This window comes from Entelurus aequoreus, linkage group LG10 (genome assembly GCF_033978785.1).
Source record: "Entelurus aequoreus isolate RoL-2023_Sb linkage group LG10, RoL_Eaeq_v1.1, whole genome shotgun sequence".
Classification (NCBI taxonomy): domain Eukaryota; kingdom Metazoa; phylum Chordata; class Actinopteri; order Syngnathiformes; family Syngnathidae; genus Entelurus; species Entelurus aequoreus.
Window position 1 is genome coordinate 48,662,739 of NC_084740.1, and position 27,642 is coordinate 48,690,380.

At 41.9% G+C, this 27,642-nt stretch overlaps 1 protein-coding gene across 1 annotated transcript in view; it reads right to left on the reverse strand.

The window, feature by feature from the left end:
- Positions 1–27,405, reverse strand: part of tle3a (TLE family member 3, transcriptional corepressor a) — a 54,108-nt gene extending 26,703 nt beyond the window's left edge. Inside the window, exons 1-7 of the mRNA XM_062061088.1 lie at positions 26,909–27,405; positions 26,446–26,580; positions 26,082–26,182; positions 25,845–25,908; positions 23,604–23,648; positions 7,014–7,076; positions 5,642–5,746 (exon numbers count right to left, since the gene is read on the reverse strand). Coding sequence (XP_061917072.1) covers positions 5,642–5,746; positions 7,014–7,076; positions 23,604–23,648; positions 25,845–25,908; positions 26,082–26,182; positions 26,446–26,469 — 402 coding nt within the window. The 5' untranslated portion in view covers positions 26,470–26,580; positions 26,909–27,405. The remainder of the gene's footprint in view (positions 1–5,641; positions 5,747–7,013; positions 7,077–23,603; positions 23,649–25,844; positions 25,909–26,081; positions 26,183–26,445; positions 26,581–26,908) is intronic.
- Between the last annotated feature and the right edge of the window lie 237 nt (positions 27,406–27,642).

A 27,642-nucleotide genomic window follows, 5' to 3' on the forward strand; every position in this document is an offset into this window, starting at 1 on the left:
AAATAATTCAGCTGCTGTTACGGCATGCAGCTCCTCTCTTTTACAAGAATGGCTTCAATCAGCCGCCATTATCGCCATTTCACCAATATGAGGCACTTTGTAAAAACCAGGGAGGTGAGACAGCATACTGACTTTTAACAGAGTATTCAGTCAGCAACTCAACCTTATAAATTGGGCATATGGTACTACAATTGGCCCTGAATATTAACTCAGTCCTGAGTGTATTTTAATTTCTTCATATTTTGTGTATTATCAGTGCAGGACATGTAGAAGCTTTCACTGGACAATTGCTGGCATGATTTCACATCAGAGCCTTGTCCTTTGTGCTATAGGGCACATGTCAATGCAATTACAAAATACATCTAGGGAGGCAGGGGGAGGGCAGGAGGAAGATAAGGACAGTGAGTGTGTTATAATACTCTGTCCATGAGGGAAATTAAGGTTCATTGGTAGGGGAAAGCCATCCTTTCTCATTGAGTTTAATGAGCCACTGATGGCTAATGTGCATGGTTGATCAGCGAGAGCCCTCATTAGAGGACCATAAATGAAGACAATAATAAATAAAGAAAGGAGTTTGGCCCGTTTCCTCTAATTTAATCTTCCATGATAAGGAGGCGTTTTTTTTCTTGGACTTGGTTAAAAACACACAGATGCCATGTAATATTGCCATCATTTGGGAACAGGCTTGATTAACTAGAATAAAAAGGACCCACAGACAAAAGCGTACTTGTCGATAATAAACCCGCTATTTATAAACCTAGACACAAAATCCCTATGACCTTACTTCAAAATGCATTTACAAAAGGCTACTTGCTGCAAGAACAAAACAATCGGAGGTGCTTCTGTATTTGGCCTATTAGCAACTCAAACTGGAATTGCTAGCAGTCATCTCAACACATGAGGCTGTCCTAGTTGCATCCTATTAATGGCCCTCAGCCCCATCAATAAGGCATGTAGACGGCTCCTGGAGGCTGCCTGGCACGCTCTTTCACCCCACCTTGCTTTACAATATGCATGAGGATTTTGGCATGCCTTGCAAAGCTTCTCCTCAATGAATAACTGATGGGAAGGTATTCGTAAAACATAAAGTAGCTACATCTCCACCGCCTGCAACATGAGCGGGCCTGCAGCACTCCAGGCAGACTGGTTTATAAAACAGTTTGTGTATATGGAAAAAGGTGAGGAAAGGCCTTAATCAGGAAAATGCACCATGGTAGACGGCTACTATGTATAAACCGGACAACATTCTACTGTTCAAAGTAGAGCCAACAGACCGACATACATTCTTCTGCTTGTAGAAGTTTGTAACATGCAATTCAATCAGAGTATTAACCCATTTGGCTTTTTATGATAAAAGAAAAAAAATAGTCAACATTAAACGAGGACATTTCTAAACACCAACAGTAAATAGAAACATACAGTATATTGATTAAAACTAGGCCTGAACCAATAAATCAAACGATTAATGAATATTAACTCGATAAGTTTGTCATCATCAATAAATTGCCTGCATGTTTGTTTGTTTTTTTCGTCTCTCATTTTCAAACAGGGTACAAGAGGGTTCATTTTGTGCATCGCTCTCAGTACTTTATTCAATAGCAAAATTCAATGAACGCAGTGAACTAGGGCTGTGCGATATGGCCTTTTTTAAATATCTCAATATTTTCAGGCCATATCGCGATACACGATATATTAAATGATAAATGGGTTATACTTGTATAGCGCTTTTCTATCTTCAAGGTACTCAAAGCGCTTTGACAGTGTTTCCACATTCACCCATTCACACACACATTCACACACTGATGGAGGGAGCTGCCATGCAAGGCGCTACCAGCACCCATCAGGAGCGAGGGTGAAGTGTCTTGCCCAAGGACACAACGGACGTGACTAGGATGGTAGAAGGTGGGGATTGAACCCCAGTAACCAGCAACCCTCCGATTGCTGGCACGGCCACTCTACCAACTTCGCCACGCCGTCCTATATATCTCGATATGTTGCCTTAACCTTGAATGAACACTTGATACATATAATCACAGCAGTATGATGATTCTATGTGTCGACATTAAAACATTCTTGTTCATACTGCATTAATATATGCTCATTTTAAACTTTCATGCAGAGAGGGAAATCACAACTACCGGTAAGTCAATTTAGCAAAACTGTATTTATTAAACAGTTATTAAGCAGTGGCACAAACATTCATGTCATTTCCAAAACAGAAAGTGCAAGATTGTCAGAGACATTTTAAAACAAGCTACACTACCGTTCAAAAGTTTGGGGTCACCCAAACAATTTTGTGGAATAGCCTTCATTTCTAAGAACAAGAATAGACTGTCGAGTTTCAGATGAAAGTTCTCTTTTTCTGGCCATTTTGAGCGTTTAATTGACCCCACAAACGTGATGCTCCAGAAACTCAATCTGCTCAAAGGAAGGTCAGTTTTGTAGCTTCTGTAACGAGTTAAACTGTTTTCAGATGTGTGAACATGATTGCACAAAGGTTTTCTAATCATCAATTAGCCTCCTGAGCTAATGGGCAAACACATTGTACCATTAGAACACTGGAGTGATAGTTGCTGGAAATGGGCCTCTATACACCTATGTAGATATTGCACCAAAAACCAGACATTTGCAGCTAGAATAGTCATTTACCACATTAGCAATGTATAGAGTGTATTTCTTTAAAGTTAAGACTAGTTTAAAGTTATCTTCATTGAAAAGTACAGTGCTTTTCCTTTAAAAATAAGGACATTTCAATGTGACCCCAATCTTTTGAACGGTAGTGTATAAGTGCACTTTTGTGAATGATGTCACTAAGATGACATTTCAAAACAACACTAAATTAAAGTGCACTTTTTGTACAGAACGCCACTACAATAGTTTACAACAAATAAAGCGCACTTTTGTGCATGATGTCACACAAGATATTTCAATAAGTGTCACATAAAAATGAGCTGCATATCAAATAGTATATGTCCTACGGTGTTGATGTGGAAATAGTTGCTTCGGCATTTAGTTGGTGTGGCACCGAACGGAGATGTTGACATGTAAAGACATATTCCCGCTTGAAGCCAAACCACCGCCAGACGATGGACCGCGTGCTGTTTTTCTTGGGAATTAATTATTCCTCCATTTGTTACCAGATTCGCACCTTCTTTCTCTCGTATTACCACTCAAACCACACCGTTAGCTGTTAGCATCACAGCTAACGTTACCATGTCGCTACCTGTCTGCTCCGCGGGAGCGTGTGACGTTGCTCACGTGACAGTATGTGACGTATGTAAGAAGATGCGCTTGTTTTAAGTCTCTGTGAGAAGGAGGGACAAGAAAGAGTGAGACACGCATGCAGTTTAACACGCGAAGTCCCAGAGAAGGGTCAATTGACATTTTTACCTAGAAAACACACAAGAGGGTCATTTGACCCCTAGTCCCCCCTGTGGACACTCCTTTTGTTATGAAAATGTGGCTGTTAGTGGCACACGGCAGGGGGCCACTTGAGCCTGTGTGGGGGAGGGGACCTTACAGCTCAAGCTTTAGTTCTGAGGTAGGTTGTGTGTGTTTTTGCAAGGATCAACAGAATGAAGGGATCAACACTCTGACATTTATTGTTAAAAAAAATACAAAACAAAACATATTTACAAAGAATGAAAAAGCAACTGTTTTCCCAGTTTTGGTGTGGAGGGTTGTTGCAGAAGCAATTGTTATTTTTGTGTGCCAAAAATAGTTTAAAAAAAAAAATTTACAAAGAAAAAAGCATATTTACAAAGAATGAAAAACCATGTCCATGTAAACGTGACTGACATACATTTGAGCAGTCACTCACAATCCTGGCACTGCCATTGCTCCTTTCGGCATTTCCCACATGTATAATTTTTCTGTCTACCTAGACAAACTGCCCCTAACAGCCTCATTACCATAACAAAATGAGTGATTAGTGTATTCGGGAAAAGCGTCGGGCCAAATGACCCCTCTCTGGGTCTTCTAGGTAGACAGAAAAATGCTGGGACTTCTAGTGTTAATGCCCCGAAGCTAAAAGCAACTGCGTGAGAACGTATACTCGAATATCACAATATAGTCATTTTCTATATCGCACAGAGACAAACCCGCAATTTATCGAGTATATTCAATATATCGCCTAGCCCTACAGTGAACCCTTTTTTAGTCGTCTACAATCTCTGTTTCAGTGAGCGGAGGTAGGACCGCTTGCTTGCACGCACACACACAGCGCACGAAGAGTTGCGATTTGCTATTGTGAAGCACCGCAAGGTAACTAGTTAAAAAATTAGGAAGAAATAAGATGATTGCAAAACCACCCGACCGGTGTGGAAATATTTCAGATTTTATCGAACAAGGAAGTATGCCCAATTTGTTGGAATTTGAGTTATAGCAACAACAACAACAACAACAATGCAAAACACATGACCCAGGTTTTCCAAACTGCACTTCAAGATGCTCAATATTTATTGAAGTGCAATTTTTCCTAAAAGAGATTGAGAGTCCATTGTATTTTTATTGTTTTACTTATCTTGAACAATACAAAGCTCTTGACTTTCTAATTAGTAATAAACAACTAATGAGAAATCAAAGTTTGTGTTTAAAAGGAATACTTGCATTAATATCATTATGATTACATTAGTGTTTCATTTGGTTTCAAAATAATGCAGACAATAATATCGTTTGTCTGCAATAATTTGTGGGGCCATAAATAGTCCAGAAAATGGTATCACTGGACCAGACATGCAAAGGACAAACAACTATAAATCTAATGACTCCCATACTGTTCAATGACATCGCTTCATAATGAAGCATCTGTATTGTATCATCTACACAGAGAAAAACTGGTCTGCATTTGTTAAGTGGAATAAAACATCTGGTTCACACCAACAAGGAAAAAAAAAATCAATTCCCTCAAGAAACTCCCTGGAACAAATTCTAGGGAGGAATCATCCTGGAACAAAAAGTCCCCAAGAGGGCATCAATTGAATTCCAATACGTTGCTCCAATCATCGAATGAACTTGCGGGGCCAGCCTCTGCTAAAGACTCTGCAAGTGTAGTCGATCACTGATAGCGTGAGGGTGAAACCAATCTTTGCTGCACTGAGAGGGTGCTGATCAATGAGTAACAGATGGTGTTTTTAAGGCGGTGATGAACACCAAGTGCTTTTCTGGTGTGCAGCAGAACCGTAATGGCCGACTACACTCTGCACCGCTCCAGCTTTAGCTGAATGCGTTCTGCTCACGCTCAGCCTTTTAATTCCCCACAGCTATCCGGGTCAGCAGTGAGGGATGAGGCTCCTCGTTAAAACCTTAACCAATTAAAGCAATACAGGCTGAGAGGAGGATTCTCAAGAGCTCTCAGGCTCTCATTTATAAACACACAACAAGGCAGTGAAGATGCCACAGAGACCAAGGCAGGAGCAACTCAAGAGCTTGGCGCGCCACTTGTCGCATATATCACTAGAATTTATTTTGAAACAAAAACAGAAATACTGCATACATGAGCGCACTTTATGTTTAAAGAGGCACTAATAATAAGGAAGTATAAATCGCAGCTCAGGATACACAAATTATTTAGTTCTTTATGCCACAAACCAGGGTCAAAAAAGGAATAAAAAGGTATAGTAAAAAGGTAAAGTATACACACGGTGAGTGGCAGATTGGGAAGTCCACGTACCCCGATGATGGCATTTAGCTCAGTCATAGTGACCTGCTTTGCCCGCTCCACTGCCTGAGCAACCTGCTGTTGGTGCTATGGAAGAAGACAGAGACAAGATTAGGACATCTTGCAGCACCCAATGTAAAGTTCACGCTTTATATCCATGGCTGCATTTGCAAATACTAGGGGTGTAACGGTACGTGTTTTGTATTGAACCGTTTCGGTACGGGGGTTTCGGTTCGGTTCGGAGGTGTACCGAACGAGTTTCTAAGCTAAAGTCTTAACAAGCTGCTTTGTCTCAGCACCCAGCATTGTCCCACCCACACAACCATCTGATTGGTACACACAAAGCGGTAACAGCCAATCAGCAGTGCGTATTCAGAGCGCATGTAGTCAGCGCTTCAGCGTCGAGCAGATAGGTGTTTAGCAGGTAAGCATCAGGCAGCGTACTCTTCCCAAATGATAATGAACACCTCCCAGTCAACTACTAGTAACATCACTATGAGCCCGTTGACCTTCTAGAAACTTAAACTGCAGCTCAGCTCGCTCGCAGTCCTGGCTTGAGGTGAAGGCTAATTAGCTTTTAGCGTAGCGTTAGCTCATTTTGCAGTGTGTGTGTGTGTAGTCTCTCCTATTGCTATTGTACTATTTTTTCAGCTATAGTTACATTAATCATTAGTAATGTAGCAGCCTAGTTTTGAATGGCAGGGTCCCTGCTATCACATGTTGATAAAAATATAACATTTACATAATAAAAATCAACTACAGGCTTCCCAAATGCTGTAATAAATTAAGTATGATGAGTTGACTTGAAACTGTTTAATGTTGCACTCGTTATATGTAGAAGAAAAGTTTTGTCATTCTATTTAATCTGAGCATCAACTTGAGGCAGTTTAATGTTGATTAACGTGGGCAGGATTATTATAGTGTTCCCAATGTTAAAAGGACAAAGCCATTGTTTACAAATTTGGTAAATAAATAAGCAAAAAATTTATATTTTGTTGTTTTCTTACTGTACCGAAAATGAACTGAACCGGGACCTCTGAACCGAGGTACGTACCGAACCGAAATTTTTGTGTACCATTACACCCCTAGCAAATACTATAACCACAAATATTGTATACAATTACAGTGGAACGTCCAACCTTCAACAATTTGAAAACAGCCCAAATTTGGGGGTAAATATGCCTCTGAAGCCAGCATGTGTGACAGCAAAGAATGATTATTTCCTATGAGAAAAATCACGTTCACACCCAAAGCGCATCCTTGAACCAATTGTGTGGACTTCACTGTTGTATATTTATCCTAAAGTAGCCGCTTTCAAAGTAGTGCATTTATGGAGAGTCGCATTCAAGCTTACCTCTTGTGACAGGAAAGGCATAATTTGTGCTAAAATAGCGTTGAGCCGTTTGGCAATCTCCGTCTGGAAAACAACAGAGGAGCAAAATGAGACAAAATATTAAAAAACAGACAATGGCTTCACATAACCCCGCCTTTAATGTTTACACCGATTAAGTCAATTACTGCAGCAATCAGAACTGCTTGACTCAACATCCTCTAAACAGCGTGATATTGACATTTGGAAGATTTAAAACATTAGGAGAGCCCAGGGGGATGGAGCACAGCTGTGCTGAGAGTGCACTCCATGCTAAACGGATATTAGGCAGCAGAGTGCTGCTGGATTGAGAGGATCCTCACTCGCTCTGCCCTCCTTCCCCTCGTCTGAGAGTGCACCGTCCTGCACTTAACCTCCATGTTGAACCGCACAACCACACCCCAGGAAGTGAAGCCCACTAAGCAAATTTTATGGTTTACTTACATGTGACATTTCATGCAGTTTGCATGCACGATGTAAAAATTACACACCCTAATGACCTCAAGGGGACCACACAACAGATTTATCAATACTATTAGAGGCAAAGCTGCCTTTTTCCTGGACCATTCGTCATTGCAAAGCAACTGCCACCACACTCCAAGTCCCCAATCCATCCACAGAGGCCTGCCTCCATTCTTCTGCATGTCTACCCAGTGTCATGGCAACGGCTGCAGCCCTATCTTGCTGGGATCATTATGCAAATGGAACCTCTCCTTGACCGTAACAGGCTTTAAAATCATATTACGTGCTTGGAGGCAGGTCATTAAATTGAATTTTCGGCCTGTCGATCACATGAATGCTGCAAATGGTTGAAAAAAAAAAAGAAAAAGCGCAGCAGGAGGAGGACATATGCAGAGGGGGTGTGATCAACCTCCCCCTTGTAAAAACACTGCACAGCTGGCTTGCGCTGCCTCCTCTTTTCTTCCAGGGATGGAAGATGAGTGTTCAGGTTCAAGCTCTGCACTGGGAGCCGAAAAATAACAGTGCCAAAGCTACATCATCTATGGAATTTATGAGCTGCAGTTCATCCCAGGGCCACTGCGGAACACAAACACATCACAGGGATTTGCTGGGATTTTTCATTTGGAGCAGCGCGCACACATACGTACAAAGTGCACCTTGCCGACCGCCAGCTTATTTATTACACATGGCAGAAATGCCAGGCGGTTTTGGCAGCCTGACGAATTACCTCTGAGCAGAGCCAGAGAGATTGGAGAGTAATGTGTAACAGAACGAGACCTGCTGACCCAAGCTGCAGCATGGATAGCTACTTAGCATGGCCAGCCAGACGGACAAAAAACAAGCAGAAAAAGAGGACAAAATATCTAATATAATAGCATGAAAGCATGTGATGAGTCAAATTAATGCGGGAACTCTATAATGTACCTATTAGAGTTGTACGGTATACCGGTATTAGTATAGTACCGCGATACTAATTAATCATATTCGGTACTATACCGCCTCTAAAAAGTACCAGTGCCGCGCCCCCCGCGCCCCCGTCGTCACTTTGTGTCATAGCTGGTTTTACGAGCAGAGGAGCATGTTCAACAGCGCACAATCACTGAGTACTTACAAGCAGACACAGTGTGTAGACAGAAAAGGGAGAACGGACGCATTTTGGCTTAAAAACTGACGACAAAGGTGAAGTTACAACACTGAAACGCCCTCAGGACGAGATGCTTTAAGACATGGCTAGCTAGCTAGCGGCTAACGTCCATCTGCCGTCAGCAGTGTTTTAGCTACTTCTAAATCACTAATCCTCGCCTCCATGGCGTCAAATAAAGTAAGTTTCTTACAAGTATCATCCCTGCAGGACGAGGAATAGCTAAACATCCTTCACTACACACCGTAGCTCTCTGGCGTCAAAATGTAAACAAACGCCATTGGTGGCTCTACACCTGACATCCACTGTAATGATACCAAGTACAATAGCGTATCTAGTCGATACTACTATGATTACGTTGATATTTTTTGGCATCAAAACATCTTTTGGTTTTTTTCTCGTTCATATTATGTTTATAAACTCAGGAAAGATGTCCCCGGACACATGAGGACTTTGAATATGACCAATGTATGATCCTGTAACGACTTGGTATCGGATTGATACCCAAATTTGTGGTATCATCCAAAACTAATGTAAAGTATCGAACAGAAGAATAAGTGATTATTACATTTTAACAGAAGTGTAGACAGAACACGTTAAAAGAGAAAATAAGCAGATAATAACAGTAAATGAACAAGTAGATTAATAATTCATTTTCTACCACTTATCCTTAATAATGTAGACAAAATAATAGAATGGAAAATGACACAATATGTTACTGCATATGTCAGCAGACTAAATTAGGAGCCTTTGTTTGTTTACTTATTTTAATGTACCGTAAGATCTTTTGCTACAATAAAGCCAATACTGCAATTTTTGGTGGTCCCCTTTATTTAGAAAAGTACCGAAAAGTATCGAAATAATGTTGTTATCGAGAAGTGCAGTTTAAGTCAGTTCGACATAACTGCACAATTTTCCAATAAATATTTGGTGCTTCAGAAGAGAATTTGGCAGCCAAAACATATTTAGAAAGTCTTACTTTGTGTCTTTCAATGTGTGAACTATGTTGTCTTTTTTTCCCCCTCATACAACTTTCCCTACCTCACATTCAAGATGGCATAACGGTTAGCATGGCTTCTCTTCTTTTGCCTGTGTTTTGCATGTGATTCCGCATTTCAGAAACGTCTGTATTACATACTTCAACATAAATTGAGAATTGGACGTCCGTCTATCAATTCAGAATGGTCCACGTCCGTCCATCCATCCATCTTCCTCCGCTTATCCGAGGTCGGGTCGCGGGGGCAGCAGCCTAAGCAGGGAAGCCCAGACTTTCCTCTCCCCAGCCACTTCGTCCAGCTCCTCCCGGGGGATCCCGAGGCGTTCCCAGGCCAGCCGGGAGACATAGTCTTCCCAACGTGTCCTGGGTCTTCCCCGTCCCATTCGTGAATTGACTATTTCCCCCACCCTAATTACCACATCTCTGGTACGTTCTTTCGTTTTGCTAACGCAAAGTTGATCAGGTTGTTGATTCTGGCCTGTGGAATGATGGTCCACTCCTCTTCAATGGCTGTGCAAAGTTGCTAGATATTGGCAGGAATTGGAACACGCTGTCGTATACACCGATCCACAGCATCCCAAACATGCTCAATGGGTGACATGTCTGGCGAGTATGTTGGCCATGCAAGAACTAGGATGTTATCAGCTTCCAGGAATTAGGTACAGATTTTTACAAAATGGGGCCATGCAATGTCATGCTGCAACATGAGGTTATGGTCTCAACAATGGGTTGCAGGATGTGCATTCAAAATGCCATCAATAAAATGCGCTTGCATTCATTGTCCATAACATACGCCTGCCCATACCATAACCACAACCCCACTAAGGGCCACTCGATTCACAACATTGACAACAGCAAACTGCTCTACCACACGACGCCTTACACAGTGTTTGCCATCTGCCCTGAACAGTGAAAACCGAGATTCTTTCGTGAAGGGGACACCTCTCCAACGTGCCAAACGCCATCGAATGTCATCGAATGTCATCGAATGTGAGCATTTGCCCACTCAAGTGGGTTATGACGAAGAACTGCATTTAGGTCCAGACCCCGATGAGGACGACGAGCATGCAGATGAGCTTCCCTGAGACGGTTTCTCACAATTTGTGCAGAAAGTTGTTGGTTATTCAACCCAATTGTTAAAGCAGCTGTCCGGGTGGCTGGTCTCAGATGAGCATGGAGGTGCACCTGCTGGATGTTGAGGTCCTGGGCTGGTGTGGTTACACGTGGTCTGCGGTGGTAAAGCCGGTTGGATGTACTGCCAAATTCTCTTTAACGCCTTTGGAGACGGCTTATGGTAGGGAAATGAACATTCGATTCACAAACAACAGCTCTGGTGGACATTACTGCAGTCAGCATGCCGACTGCACGCTCCCTCAAAACCTTCGACATCTGTGGCATTGTGCTGTGTGATAAAATTGCACATTTCAGAGTGGCCTTTTATCGTGGGCAGAGTAAGGCACACCTGTGCAATAATCATGCTGTTTAATCAGCATCTTGATATTCCACATGTGAGGTGGGATGGATTATCTTGGCAAAGAAGAAATGCTCACTAACACAGATTCAGACAGATTTTAGAGGAATAGGTATTTTGTGTACCGGTATATAGTAAGGTTTTAGATCTTTGAGTTCAACTCATAAAAAATGGGAGCAAAAACAAAAGTGTTGCTTTTATATTTTTGTTCAGTGCATTTGCAATATAAATTATAATAGAAACCATTTCTAAACAGGTTACAAATGTTTCTAATTTGGCTGCTGACGTATGCGGCACCGTGTCATTTCTGGTTGCATTGTTTCCTCAAAACTATAATTAATCTCTCTACTAATTTACTGTAAACAGCGTGTTACTTTCTGTTGTGATATGGTTATATCTACACTACGGGTAAAACGTAACAAGCACTTATTCTTCTGTTTGGATACTTTACAATAGTTTTGGGCGATACTAAACATTTGGGTACAAAGTAGTTACAGGGGAAGTATTTGTGATACCAATGTCGATAAATTTGATAACATTTGAATCACAATTATAATCAACAAAACACAGGATGGCAATGTAATCCTAAATCCTTTGGTTTTTTGCCCACTGAAGCCCTCATGACTTATTTCCTGAATTTGTAAACAATGACAAAAGCAGCAAAAGATTTTTTGACAATAAAAAATATAAATCTAACCACTATAGTATCGACCATAATTGAGACTTTATTTGTCACTGTCGATATTTGTGTCGATCCACCCACCTTTGTTTGCATTTTAGAGGTATAGCTTAGTAGTCAACATATCCTTCTAGACCAGTGGTTCTTAACCTGGGTTCGATCGAACCCTAGGGGTTCGGTGAGTCGGTCTCAGGGGTTCGGCGAAGGTCAAGACACACCCGACTCATCGTGTAAATAAAAACTTCTCCTTATCACCGTGTTATGATACCCCCAAACAATGTTCCCTTTAATTTTCCATCTGATTTGCAGGTGTGTAAATGTTAGAATAATTATGTATAAGTTATCACACAACTCATATGCTTAAAGGCCGTTGCTATAGTTATTATCAATTGTGCTGAAGCTGTACTTTTCTATCTGTGCAAAGGCACAACTTGTAATCTTGCTTTGCGAGTTGTCTCGTGTCAGCAGTTTGTTTCCAGACCCTGCCTGCTGACAGCCAAGGACGGACATCGGGTACCTCAACGCAGACAGGGCGAAATCACGAGTATTAGCACATTTCCATTCTGAATAATCACGTATTGTGTCTACTGGGGCTGCTTGCATTATCCCTCCCTTCAGAAGCAGCCTTAGTGATGTTAACTAGGGACCTCCCGAATAAATAGAGGAGCATGTGGGACTGTACCTTAGAGCGTAGGGTGAAACTGTAACTGAGTGTACAGCCCAATACGTCTCTCCTCATGAGTAAAATTCAACTCTGTCTCTGCTTGATTCCTTCTTCTTGTCTTGTGTAATAGATAGTTCGGTGTTTGAACCTGACAGTAATTTGTTGTGAGTTCATGCACTGTGTTAGTTTTGTTCTTGGAACAAGGTAATGCTCATGCACGGTTCATTTTGTGCACCAGTAAAAAAAAACATAACTTTGTCTTGAATTGAAAAAATATATGTATAATTATATTTTTCACTAAAGAAGGGTTCGGTGAATGTGCATTTGAAACTGGTGGGTTCGGTACCTCCAACAAGGTTAAGAACCACTGTTCTAGACTAGTCCTCCAGTGGAGCTGAAGATTGCTTACCTAAAAGTGGCTTTGCACTTTGACATTACAGTAGTTGTTAGCAAGAATGCTAAAAATGCGTTGAGGACGCGCTTGTTCACTTGTTGCAGTCAAATTCACAGGACAGCTAGAATGTGTCATCAACACGCTTTATCACGATAGAATGATAACATAGTAAAAGCTCTGTTGTCAGCCAAATGTATAACATTTACATCGTCTATATCGCACAACCCTAGTAGAAACTTGAGATAAGTGCATTATGTCATACAATAAATATCTAAAAACGTGTTCGACAACAGGAGAACAAAAGGACTTAAACACAAATTAAAGTAGTGAAACAACATAATAACAAGTAGTTGCAGCGTTACAGCAGAGAGCAACCAGCTAAATGGAGGAAATTAGCAAATACATTAGTGAGTCGGGAGAGAATAATATCCACACAATGTGACAGCACCGTGAGCCATAGATATGTAATAATAATATACACTATAATAATTAAAGATGCATAAATAGTTGATTTATAATCGAATTATAGCCCGTGAATCATAAGGTGACCAAAAAATTAACAGATCCCAAGGATAGACCTAAGCGAACACTGTGAATTATTAAAAAAGATGTTGAACTCTCACCTTGTTTGGCATGCAATAAAATTCTCAGCAATCAATAAAGACGGTTAGATAAAGGGTTTATGAGCACAAGTATTATTGCAATCAAGTGCATGCTGTGCGGGGCTCAAGAAGAGCCTTCAGAAATGGTTGACAAGCATCCTAGCCTGTGTAATCCATGTTTGTCAAGATAAGCCATGTCAATAGCAGTTGAACATTTGACAGGATTTGCGAGAAGGCCTTGAGCGCATGGGCCATTCCTCTGTAGCTTAGTGTCACCATGACAGCTGGCTGGGAGAGGTCAGGAGGTGGCTCATCCACTGGGCCCCGAGCAACACAGCATGCAAATACATGCACGCTTATTTTAGTGGGCTCACCACTGCTGTCAAAAAAAAATACAGTGCAGGACTGGGAGGAGTTTTTGCTGTTGTTGCTCCCGCTGGCAGATAAAAACGGGCTGTTACTGTCACCTTCAGTAGATGACAGCCCAGCCCTCGAGAGGCCATCTTTACGCTGCTGCTGCTGCAACACAATTACAGGTACTCGGACTTGTGTAGCACCACTTTAAGAGCACTCTCAAGCTGCCTTGTCAGTCAGCATGCAGAGGTGTTTGCCTGTAGCCATCAGCAGAGGGGGAAATGGAGTTGAGACACTGAGGAGGATTAAATAACGAGGGAAATAGTTGGTCATGTGATCAGTCAGCAAACAGTACTTGACAGGTCAGATTTGGAGGGCCGCAAAATTGCCTAAGATGCCATGACTAGACCGCCTATTCTTCTAGCAGAAATGAAGTAAGGCACGTTTACTGTGTATTAGGGTTGTACGGCATACTGGTATTAGTATAGTACCGCAATACTAATGAATCATATTCGGTACTATACCGCCTCTGAAAAGTACCGGTTCACATGCCCCCCTCCTCTCCCGCGCCCCCGTCATGTCGTGTCATTGCTGGTTTACGAGCAGACGAGCATGGAGTACTTACAAGCAGACACAGTGTGTAGACAGAAAAGGGAGAACGGACGCATTTTGGCTTAAAAAACGAACGATGAAGATGAAGTTATAACACTGAAACGCCCACCGGAAGAGGTGCTTTAAGACATGGCTAGCTAGCTAGCGGGTAAAGTCCAGCCCCAGTCGGCAGTGTTTTAGTTACTTCTAAATCACTAATCCTCGCCTCCATGGCGACAAATAAAGTACGTTTCTTACAAGTATCATCCCTGCAGGACAAGGAATAGCTAAACATGCTTCACTGCACACCGTAGCTCACCAGCGTCAAAATGTAAACAAACGCCATGGTGGATCTACACCTGACATTCACTGTAATGATACCAAGTACAGTAGTGTATCTAGTCGATACTACTATGATTACGTCGATATTTTTTGGCATCACAACATCTTCTTTCGTTTTTTTTAAATGTATATTATGTTTATAAACTCAGGAAATATGTCCCTGGACACATGAGGACTTTGAATAATACTTGTGCTCATAAACCCTTGATCCTGTAACGACTTGCTATCAGATTGATAACCAAATTTGTGGTATCATCCAAAACTAATGTAAAGTATCAAACAACAGAAGAATAAGTGATTATTACATTTTAACAGTAGTGTAGATAGGACATGTTAAAGGAAAAAGTAAGTACCATATTTTTCGGAGTATAAGGCGCACTGGCCGAAAATGCATAATAAAGAAGGAAAAAAACATAAGTCGCACTGGAGAATAAGTCACATTTTTTGGGGAAATTTATTTGATAAAACCCAACACCAAGAATAGACATTTGAAAGGCAATTTAAAATAAATAAAGAATAGTGAACAACAGGCTGAATAAGTGTACGTTATATGAGGCATAAATAACCAACTGAGAACGTGCCTGGTATGTTAACGTAACATATTTTGGTAAGAGTCATTCAAATAACTATAACATATAGAACATGCTATACCAGACCTGGGCATTCTGCGGCCCGCGGGCCGCATCCGGCCCTTTGTGCGTCCCTGTCCGGCCTGCGTGAGGCCAATTATAAATTACAAAATAAATTTGAAAAAGTATCTATGTCGAGTGTGCAATACAACGGTGCTGCTTTTGTTTTGAAAATCGTTATTTGTATTACTTCCGTGTGGACAGGGAATGTGAACAGCTGCAATCACAAATTACAAAATAAAGTTGAAAAAACATCTATGTCGTGCGCGCAATACTACTCAGTGGCCTAGTGGTTAGAGAGTCCGCCCTGAGATCGGTAGGTTGTGAGTTCAAACCCCGGTCGGGTCATACCAAAGACTATAAAAATGGGACCCATTATCTCCCTGCTTGGCACTCAGCATCAAGGGTTGGAATTGGGGGTTAAATCACCAAAAATGATTCCCGGGCGCGGCTACGCTGCTGCCCACTGCCCCCCTCACCTCCCAGGGGGTGATCAAGGGGATGGGTCAAATGCAGAGGACAAATTTCACCACACCTAGTGTGTGTGTGACAATCATTGGTACTTTAACTTTAACTTTAATTTTGAAAAGTATTATTTATGGGCGTATGTCCGTGTGTAACCTGCGAGTGAAGGTGCACATGCAGTGACTAGTGATGCACGGTTTACACCCGAGACGCTAAAAAGAGAAAAGTTGATGACGAATGGCATGTTTTCAACAAGACATGGACTGCCAAGCAACGTTCCCTCTAAGGTGCGCGCCTGCGCAATTGCGCACTGCTCAAGCGTCCGCTGCGCACAGCAAATATATGCCGCGCACCAAATCAAATCCCATCTGAATTCTAAACAAAATAAACGTATTTATTCTATGTTATTTTGCAATGCAACTTTGAGTGACAGTGACAACAAGCGGCCCTAACGGTGTTCGTCAACACCGTTCAATTATTGTAACGTCTATCGAGATGCTTCGAGGACAGGAATTATATCGATCACTTTATTGAGCAAAACTGTTTATATTCGGACATAACCACACCAAAAACATAAGTAAAACACTTCTATCTCGAAAAACTAGTCATTTCCTGCCGTACAAACCAGGCCAAAACCAACTTGTCATCTGTCAACAACACGCATACCACTAAACCACTGGTGCGTTTATGGCCACACAAAAAGTCGGACAACTCAAACACCACACAAAGTTACACTATGACTCCTCAGTCATACGTGTGCTTATTTTACTGTCATTTATTATTAATGTTCATTTATTTATATTAGTCATGGAATGCTGTTACACACACTATGTTGAAGTATTAATATTATTATTAATAATAATAATTATTATTATTATTTATCTTACGGTATATATCAAAAATAATATTGAGCAAAATTGAATTGAAATATTGTCGATGTGGCCCTTCAGCAGTGCTCGGGCGGCCCCCGGTAAAAATTAATTGCCCACCCCTGTGCTATACGTTTACCAAACTGTCACTCCTAATCGCTCAATAACATGAAATCTTATACGTCTAGTCTCTTACGTGAATGAGCTAAATAATATTATTTGATATTTTACGGTAATGTGTTAATAATTTCACACATAAGTCGCTCCTGAGTATAAGTCGCACCCCCGGCCAAACTATGAAAAAAACTGTGACTTATAGTCCGAAAAATACGGTAGATATTAACAGTAAATGAACAAGTAGATTCATATTTCATTTTCTACCACTTGTCCTTAATAATTTTGACAAAATAATAGAATGATAAATGACACAATGTTATTGCATGCGTCAGCAGCTAAATTAGGAGCCTTCATTTGCTTATTTACTAATAAAAAACAAGTTGTCTAGTACGTTCAATATTTTATTTAAGGACAAACTTGCAATAAGAAACATATGTTTAATGTACCGAAAGATTTTTTGTTAAAATAAAGCCAATAATGTAATTTTTTGTGGTCCCCTTTATTTAAAAAAGTACTGAAAACTATCTAAATAATTTTGGTACCGGTACAGGTCTTTATGAAAAGGGGCAGGTACACAAAACAAACTATCACATTAACCTGGGTGAATTATTGAAAATGCTGCACTTGTTCCTTTGAGGAAAAAAAACTTTGCTGGGCTCTGGTTTTGGGAAATGTAACCGTATGAACATTACATTGAATTATAAAGTGACCCAAATTACCACCATTATCAACATCTAGGTATGGGCAATATGCTCTAAAACAGGGGTGCCCATTACGTTAATCGTGAGCTACTGGTCGATCGTGGAGGGTGTGTCAGTCGATCACAGGCCAGTCATTACAAAAATAGACCTAAAAATTAGCGATCATCAATATTCACTATGACGTCACTTGATTGACATTCACAGCACCAGAGGGTCTTGTGAGATCATTATTAGGAAAAAATTACTGACAGGATGGCGAGAAACACTTTATTTCAACAGACTCTCGCGCTGTACCTGCTGTGAAAACTCTAAATACCGACTGCACAGTTCCTGTCTTCACAATAAAAGCGCTGCTTCATCCTGCCTGCGCTAACAAAATAAGAGTCTCCGAAAGCTAACGTGCACAAGCTAGCAAGCTAGGGAGTTAGCCGTCAATCTATTTCTTGTGGAGTGTATAAAAACAAGTATGGAAGCTGGACAAATAAAATGCCAAAAAACAACCACTTTCATGTGGTATTGGACAGAAATGAGGACTATTTTTCTCCTCCATTTGAAAATGTGGACGTTATCAGCACTACTGTCTGATTCCAATCAGTGCAAGTCATCAGAATAAGGTAATACACCGACTTATATTATTGTCTTCATGAAAGAAAGGAATCTATGTGTTAAACATGCATGTATTTTGTACACCTTCAACATGTGAACAAAAACGTCTCTTTCATAAATAAATATAAATTATATATATAAATGAGGTAGATCTCTTCGACTTGGTCAATTGAAAAGTAGCTCGCCTGCAGAAAAAGTGTGGACACCCCTGGTCTAAAATCTACATTACCCTTACTCTTTTGTATCTGCACTGAACCACATTATTTCCCTAGAGAGATAAATGAAGTCTATCCTATCCTATATTGCTTCTCCTTGTCCAATCAACTGAATGTACCACAGGTGGACTCCAATCAAACTGAAGGAACATCTCAAGGACGATCAGTTGAAACAGGATGCGCCTGAGCTCACTTTTGAGCTTCATGGCAAAGGCTGTGATTTCTTAGTTTGTTGCAAATACAGTATCTCTATAAAAAAAACGTTTTCACATTGTCATTATGGAGTACTGTGTGTAGAATTTTGTGGACGGAAATTATTATTTGGTATAAGACTTAAAGGCCTACTGAAACCCACTATTACCGACCACGCAGTCTGATAGTTTATATATCAATGATGAAATCTTAACATTGCAACACATGCCAATACGGCCGGGTTAACTTATGAAGTGCAATTTTAAATTTCCCGCGAAACTTCCGGTTGAAAACGTCTATGTATGATGACGTATGCGTGTGACGTCAATGGTTGAAACGGAAGTATTCGGACACATTGTATCCAATACAAAAAGCTCTGTTTTCATCGCAAAATTCCACAGTATTCTGGACATCTGTGTTGGTGAATCTTTTGCAATTTGTTTAATGAACAATGAAGACTGCAAAGAAAGCTGTAGGTGGGATCGGTGTATTAGCGGCTGGCTGCAGCAACACAACCAGGAGGACTTTGACTTGGATAGCAGACGCGCTATCCGACGCTAGCCGCCGACCGCATCGATGATCGGGTGAAGTCCTTCGTCGCTCCGTCGATCGCTGGAATCCAGGTGAGCACGGGTGTTGATGAACAGATGAGGGCTGGCTGGCGTAGGTGGATAGCAAATGTTTTTAGCATAGCTCTGTGAAGTCCCGTAGCTAAGTTAGCTTCAATGGCGTCATTAGCAACAGCATTGTTAAGCTTCGCCAGGCTGGAAAGCATTAACCGTGTGGTTACAGGTCCATGGTTTAATAGTATTGTTGATTTTCTGTCTATCCTTCCAGTCAGGGGTTTATTTATTTTGTTTCTATCTGCAGTTAAGCCCGATGCTATCACGTTAAAGTGCTTCGCCGATGTATTGTCGTGGAGATAAATGTCACTGTGAATGTCCATTTCGCGTTCTCCACTCTCATTTTCAAGAGGATCCGAGGTGGTTTAAAATACAAATCCGCGATCCACAATAGAAAAAGGAGAAAGTGTGGAATCCAATGAGCCAGCTTGTACCTAAGTTACGGTTAAAGCGAAAAAAGATACGTCCTGCACTGCACTCTAGTCCTTCACTCTCACGTACCTCATCCACGAATCTTTCATCCTCGCTCAAATTAATGGGGTAATCGTAGCTTTCTTGGTCCGAATCGCTCTCGCTGCTGGTGTAAACAATGGGGAAATGTGAGGAGCCTTTCAACCTGCGACGTCACGCTAATTCCGGTACAGGCAAGGCTTTTTTTATCAGCGACCAAAAGTTGCGAACTTTATTGTCGATGTTTTCTACTAAATCCTGTCAGCAAAAATATGGCAATATCGCGAAATTATCAAGTATAACACATAGAATGGATCTGCTATCCCCGTTTAAATACAAAAAATTCATTTCAGTAGGCCTTTAACATAACAAAAAGGTGGAAAAGAGAAGCGTTGTGAATACTTTCCAGATGCATTGTAAATGGACAAGACATACAGCAGGTTGAGGTTATGAAGCGGTGGTCCATTTCCACTTCCTTCTTCATACTACTATTTTGTATGTACACGGCAAACAGTCAAGGTTTGTTTTGGCCAGGGTATGGCCGACAGTCTTCTACGTTCCAAACAAATCCATGGTCAGGCTCATTCCTGAGTGACAACTGCAGGTAATCGGACTAATGTAATAAGCACCAGATGATGGAAATTACCAGAAGACGTCATGCATACAATGCCGTCACATATGATGATGTCGAGAGGGATCAATATCACAGTCACGTCAGTCCATCTTAGCTGGTTTATGCCAGATGGAATCTGAATTATAATTGAAAAAAGGCACATTTATAGGAATAGATTTCCTCGCTATGGAATTAATCTGCTGGCGGGAAAATAATATGCTTGTGTGCATCCAATAATCCATCACACCCTCACTGTTTGTTAACCACTCTCCATCTTCTCCACACCTCCCCCAGCCTGAGCTGCATGCATGGGGGCCTGCACTGTTTGCTCACAAACATGCCGTTCAGCAGGTTAGGGCCCCACTGATGAATTATTCAAAGGCTTCCCAGCAGCTCTGTTGAGGTTCCTGATAAAAAAAAAAGTCAGCCACTAAAATGGATCAGTCGATTAACCTGTTTACACAAAACTGGGGGTTTTCGCCCCTCCCCTCCCCCTCTATTCTCCTGCTCGTCTCAGCGCTCACCATCCCCCTCCAATGGTTCTCTGGTTGGCGATAAGTGCCTGACAGAAGCTATCAGAGTGGCCGCAGCTCTGACAGACATGTGGCAGTGTGACACACGGCCCAGGCTCTGATGGATCACACTACGCCTCCGGCACTGTCATTAGCCCAGCGGGGCGATGGCGGGGGAAGGGACAGCCTCGCTGCTTTAAACATCAGGGAATCAAGGGACTTATGCCTTATTTCCACCAATTGAAACAATGACCTATATCTGTACAACAACAACGAACACAAGGCTTTGAAACAGTTTTAAAGTGTTAGGCCGACCTCCCTGACTTCAGGAGGTGGCACAGCAGTTGAAGAAAAACAAAGAAATATATAATTCCAATCTGATGAACCAACTTTGGTTATGTGATTTCAGTTCCCACATTGGGCAAGTCAGCATGATCTGGGGTGAGTAGAAAACTGAATACAATCCAGAAAATCTGTTTTCACTTTGAAAAGCACTGTTTTAAAGGCCTACTGAAATGAATTTTTTTTATTTAAACGGGGATAGCAGATCTATTCTATGTGTCATACTTGATCATTTCGCGATATTGCCATATTTTTGCTGAAAGGATTTAGTATAGAACAACGACGATAAAGATTGCAACTTTTGGTATCTGATAAAAAAAAGGCTTGCACCTACCGGAAGTAGCGTGACGTAGTCAGTTGAACATATACGCAAAGTTCCCTATTGTTTACAATGATGGCCGCATGAAGTGAGAGAGATTCGGACCGAGAAAGCGACAATTTCCCCATTAATTTGAGCGAGGATGAAAGATTTGTGGATGAGTAAAGTGCAAGTGAAGGACTAGTGGGGAGTTGAAGCTATTCAGATAGGGAAGATGCTGTGAGAGCCGGGGGTGACCTGATATTCAGCTGGGAATGACTACAACAGTAAATAAACACAAGACATATATATACTCTATTAGCCACAACACAACCAGGCTTATATTTAATATGCCACAAATTAATCCTGCATAAAAACACCTGCGTGTTTGTTATGCTAGCTCCTAGCTCCTCTGCTAGCTCCTAGCTCCATAGAACACGCCAATACAATTCAAACACCTGATCAACACACACAATCACTCAGCCCAAAAGACCGTTTACCTAACCCAAGGTTCATAAAGCTTATATATTTTTTAAAAGTTACGTACGTGACGCGCACATACGGTCAAGTTATCGAATGTTTAGCAGCCAAGGCTGCATACTCACGGTACCTGATATTCAGCTGGGAATGACTACAACAGTAAATAAACACAAGACATATATATACTCTATTAGCCACAACACAACCAGGCTTATATTTAATATGCCACAAATTAATCCTGCATAATAACACCTGCGTGTTTGTTATGCTAGCTCCTAGCTCCTCTGCTAGCTCCTAGCTCCATAGAACACGCCAATACAATTCAAACACCCGATCAACACACACAATCACTCAGCCCAAAAGACCGTTCACCTAACCCAAGGTTCATAAAGCTTATATATTTTAAAAAAGTTACGTACGTGACGCGCACGTGTTATGCTAGCTCCTAGCTCCTCTGCTAGCTCCTAGCTCCATAGAACACGCCAATACAATTCAAACACATGATCAACACACACAATCACTCAGCCCAAAAGACCGTTCACCTAACCCAAGGTTCATAAAGCTTATATATTTTAAAAAAGTTACGTACATACGCAAAAAAAAGCCAAAGCTGCATACTCACAGTAGCACGTCTGCGTCTTTGTCATCCAAATCAAAGTAATCCTGGTAAGAGTCTGTGTTGTCCCAGTTCTCTACAGGCGTCTGTGTATCCAAATCAAAAGTCCTCCTGGTTAGAGTCTCTGTTATCCGAGTTCTTCCATCTTGACTGCATCTTTCGGGAATGTAAACAAAGAAGCGCCGGCTGTGTACTGTTGTGGCTGACTACGTTCGAAAAATACGTCCATTTCGCACCGACAACTTTCTTCTTTGCTTGCTCGGCTTCCTTCTCCATAATGCAATGAACATGATTGAAACAGATTCACGAACACAGATGTCCAGAATACTGTGGAATTATGAAATGAAAACAGAGCTTTTTCGTATCGGCTTCAATGTGGAAGGCATACCCGTGTTCGTCGGGCTACGTCACACGCATACGTCATCCTCAGAGGCGTTTCGAACCGGAAGTTTAGCGGCAAATTTAAAATGTCACTTTATAAGTTAACCCGGCCGTATTGGCATGTGTTATAATGTTAAGATTTCATCATTGATATATAAACTATCAGACTGCGTGGTCGGTAGTAGTGGGTTTCAGTAGGCCTTTAAACCTCTCTCTGTCGTATCCAATCTACTTAGTCACACACAAGTGGTGATTCTGTTGACCAATTAACAGCCTGCGGTGTTGTTACAGCCACATCTATCTGAAGGATGTGAAGAGGTGCTACGATTATTTTGAACCCTGTCACTACTTTACAAACACATGGAATGGTTTGAACGGTCCTTGCGTAACAACACAACACTATCTTTGGACAATAGTAAGAGCACAATGACTTTTACCCTCTTTCCTGTAATTATAGACCACCACTGAACTTGATCATTTATACACTGCCTTTAATCAGGAAGTCAAAGGCCGAGCCAGCCAAAGTCTACCTTTAATCTAATCAACAAAGCTGAGATAAATCCAGGATTTCTATCCCTTGGCCAATTTTCTTCAAAAGCTTTCAACATTCAACCGAGGCAGAATTGCTGCCTTGTTTGAGAACAGCATGTGTGTGTGTTAACAGCCTAATGTCAAAAACTGCAGATCACAGCATACCAGCAGGTTGGATGTCCCCAGACAAAAGAAAAATCAGCGAACTGATTAAAACGAGCAACAAGGGGGTACCTACCTGTTTGTGCATCTCAATGTTGAGCCCATAAGACATCTCATAATACTGCAAAAGAAACAAAGACATCATTTAGTACCCCTGAAGTTGTTTTCTGGCAAAATATGCAAACAACACAGTGAGCAAGAACTCGTGAGCTCAGAATACCTCAAGCGACCTATTATGGCCTTTTTTGCATCTTATTATTCCAAACGATGGACTACTGTCATGTTTGAGGTCAGTACAGTATTTTTCGGATTATAAGTCGCAGTTTTTTTCATAGTTTGGCCGTGGGTGCGACATATACTCCGGAGCGACTTGTGTGAAATTTTTAACACATTACCTTAAAATATCAAATAATATTATTTATCTAATTCACGGAAGAGACGAAGCAAAATGTCAGCAATCGTCACACACACGTCAACCAATAAGAATTCGGCGGGGAAGGGTCATGGCAGAAGCGCATTGTGGGTCATGGGATGCTAACTGCTATATGCTACTGCCGTAGCTATTAAAATGGATCATTTCAACATTGGCGGTAACTTATAAAAACTGACAAGGGCTGAACAAAAATGGCACCGAAAAGGAAATCATACACTGCAGATTACAAGCTGGATGTAGTGAAATATGCAGCAGAAAACGGCGATCGAGCAGCAGAAAGAAAGGACGCTAGCGGCGCATACCAGGAGCGACAACGAGGAAGAAGATTTCATCGGATTTAGCGATCAGGAGTGACAGATTGTTTGGTAAACGTATAGCATGTTCTATATCTTATAGTTATTTGAATGACTCTTAGCATAATATGTTATGTTAACATACCAGGCACGTTCTCAGTTGGTTATTTATGCCTCATATAACGTAAACTTGTTCAGCCTGTTGTTCACTATTCTTTATTTATTTCAAATTGCCTTTCAAATGTCTATTCTTGGTGTTGGGTTTTATCAAATAAATTTCCCCAAAAAATGCGACTTATACTCCAGTGCGACTTATATATGTTTTTTTCCTTCTTTATTATGCATTTTCGTCCGGTGCGATTTATACTCCGGAGCGATTTATAATCCGAAAAATACGGTATATCATAAACAACTTCAGCATACATAAAAAACAACTTTTTGGTTTCTATTTGCATCATTTCCGATGAGAAGAATTGTTTTTAAACTCGAGCAAATTGGAGGTCGGCGAGCATCCCAGAATATATAGTGTTGGACCACAGTAGATGCAAGATCAATAATTGAATTGACTGCTACTCTAATTGCGTCATGACGCAGTTCCAAATCGGCAGCAGCTGGGAGCAAATGTGATCAACATAGATGAGAGGTAAAAGGAGATCTAAGAGTGAGCATAAATTGACATTCTGCTTTTCCAGCGAGGGTGCAGAAATAAAACCATCCAATGTATCGATCAGCATTTTCCCTTTGGATCTCCAGGTTGTCTATTTGCTCAGACTAAAGTGTTTGCTCAACACTCGTTATTTGCAGCCAGGTCAGTGTGTGTCTGCTTGAATCGGAGGAGACCACAGGTGGCAGATGGGGCAGAAATGGCTTTCCAGTCATTCTGATGAAGCCAATGCATTATTCAGTCCATTAGCAGGGCCGAAAAATGAGTCTCAAACAAGAGAGCCATTCTGTCTGTAGATCAGAGCCCCTAGCAGGCAGGAGTGTAAGAGGACACCCTATACTTCCTCACGTGTTTACCTAACCTCCTCCCTGTCTGCCTGACATGTTTTCCTCGCTTAAAAGAATGTTCAACCTGCATGTTGTCGATGCTTGGAAGTCCTTGCCCGGCGTGTTTACCCAGGATGACGGGCCCACAAAAGTGTTTCTTGTTGCGTCACGTCTGCATCATGGGCACACCTAGGTTGTCTAAATTGAACACTGGAACTTTCCACAAAATTAACCGCAACGGGCTCCTCCATTTTGTTTGGGAACATTTTCCCACACGCTGACCCCCACACATGTCTGAGCGTGAGGTCTCCTAGGAGAATAATCAGATCAGCACACAGGGGGCAACGCTGTGGTCGACCCATAGAGATCAGGGGTGTGCTTTAATGGAGCCGCGGCCTACTGCCGCCTGTCTGTCAGTCAGAAGGACGCCACCCCTTTAACAACCAGCCTCTTGGGGGATTTCACAGGCCGTGACGCTTAATCCGCCCTGACACCCACACAGGTGAGCACAATAGATGCCGTTTGACTCCACCCAAACTAGCTCGTCAACAAGCCGTGCAATTTGGAGTCATAATTGCTGCCCATAGCTACACTATCTTACCATGACATAGTGGCGCTGCATCTCTGTCTTCTCATTGGCCAGCTTGTCGTACTCCACCTTAAGACTAAAATAGGAGAGAAGGTGTCAATTTCAGCCACTCCATCACTTGCATAACTCACTTAACCACTTGGCGGCAGATTACAGGACATTTTCATTCCGCCCCGCGAGCGAATATTAGCCTTCACCTAGCAATGCACCCGCACATGAGTAAACTCTGACGTCTTTTGTCAACACTACCTGTGATACTGGGCTTGCAGGAACTGGAACTCGTCTTTAATTCTGTCACAAGACTCGGCTACGGTGAATTTGAAGCCGGGCTGGCCGGGCTGGTGGGGAGCCTGAATTGTGTACATGGAATAAAAAAAATATATTGATTTGCGCACACATAAACAAATTATAGGATCGTTAACACAACCAATGAATAGATTTCATTTCAGAAGTCAATTAAAAACACCTGTTCTCTTATCCCCACTTATATTTACCACCATGTAGCCTTGAAATATAATCTTATAGACACTTGATGAGGTGCAGGGAGGAGGGGGCCCCATGTCAACACCAGCAATAAACATGCATGTTATGCAGAGGAGTAAGCGCCTCTTACCGGATGTCGGCCTTGTGGATACATCTTGGGGGGAAAAAATGAACCCTTTGTTTATATCTGCAGGTCCTTTGACAAAATGGTAGAGAAAAGGAGCAGACAAGGGGGCTTGTTGGTGCAGGAGAGGTCGTGAATAGCCTGCGTTGGGGGAAATGACGCGGTTTAATCACCAATCAAATGCACTTTTGTTTGTAACTAATAATCCCTGTGAGAATAAGCCAGGGAAACATATTACTCATTCAATACAATTTGAACACGGGAGAAAGGGAGTGGGCGCTTCCACGTAAATGCTATATGAACGTGAAAATGCTCGTGTTTAAGGTTTAAAATCTCAACAAAAGCACGAAAATCTCAACCCAGGCTTCCTCCGGTGTCGTCCAGGGCGCCCAAAAATGTCACACAAAGCCGAAGAGGGGAGAGAGAGAGAGAAAAAAAGTGTACACGGTCTTGCTCATTTCAAACGTACCAAAGCAAGCGTTTTTTAATCCGTACAAATGAGGTGGTAGAGGAGCATCATTTCTCCGGAGCCGCACCGCGAGTGCAGCGGCGGGGCGAAAAGAACACGGCGGCGGCGGTCGGTGCTCGAACAACACACAAAAAAAAAAAACTACTTTTTATCCTTCAAGCCGCGAACCTCCCAGGAATGTGTCCCGCCGTAAATCCACAGAGCGGAAGGGGGAATATACCTCCAGTAACAAAAAAACGCGCCTAAAAAACAAGGGAGCTTGTTCAAAACATGGCGCTCTCCTCCATTTCTTGTCCAGTTTAGCCCGGTTGCCACACACAGGCAAGCGGGGCTGAGCTGCCGTGAAAGCGCCTATCCGTCCAATCGGGTTACTGGCCGGGAAGAACCGCCACATCTGCCTATCGGAGGGCGGCCAGCCCCACGTGGGGGTCGGCGGGCATGGCTGCGTGTGACGTCACCACGCCGTCAGCCCCCGCCCCTTTTACACGCAAACACTCACGCGCACGCGCACTCTCAAATTGGACGGAGACGTCCTGATTAGCCACAAAAATCGACATGTTTTAATTCATCGACGACAAGGAAACTAAGTTTGTCGTGTGAGACGCCAATTTTGAAATATCATTTAAAAAAAAACCGCGACTGTGAAGGACACCTTAAACATATCGATTGGCGATCGAATTAACGCTTCCGCGTCGTTCCGTAAATCACACCCGAGCTCGGCCGAGGACGTCCGA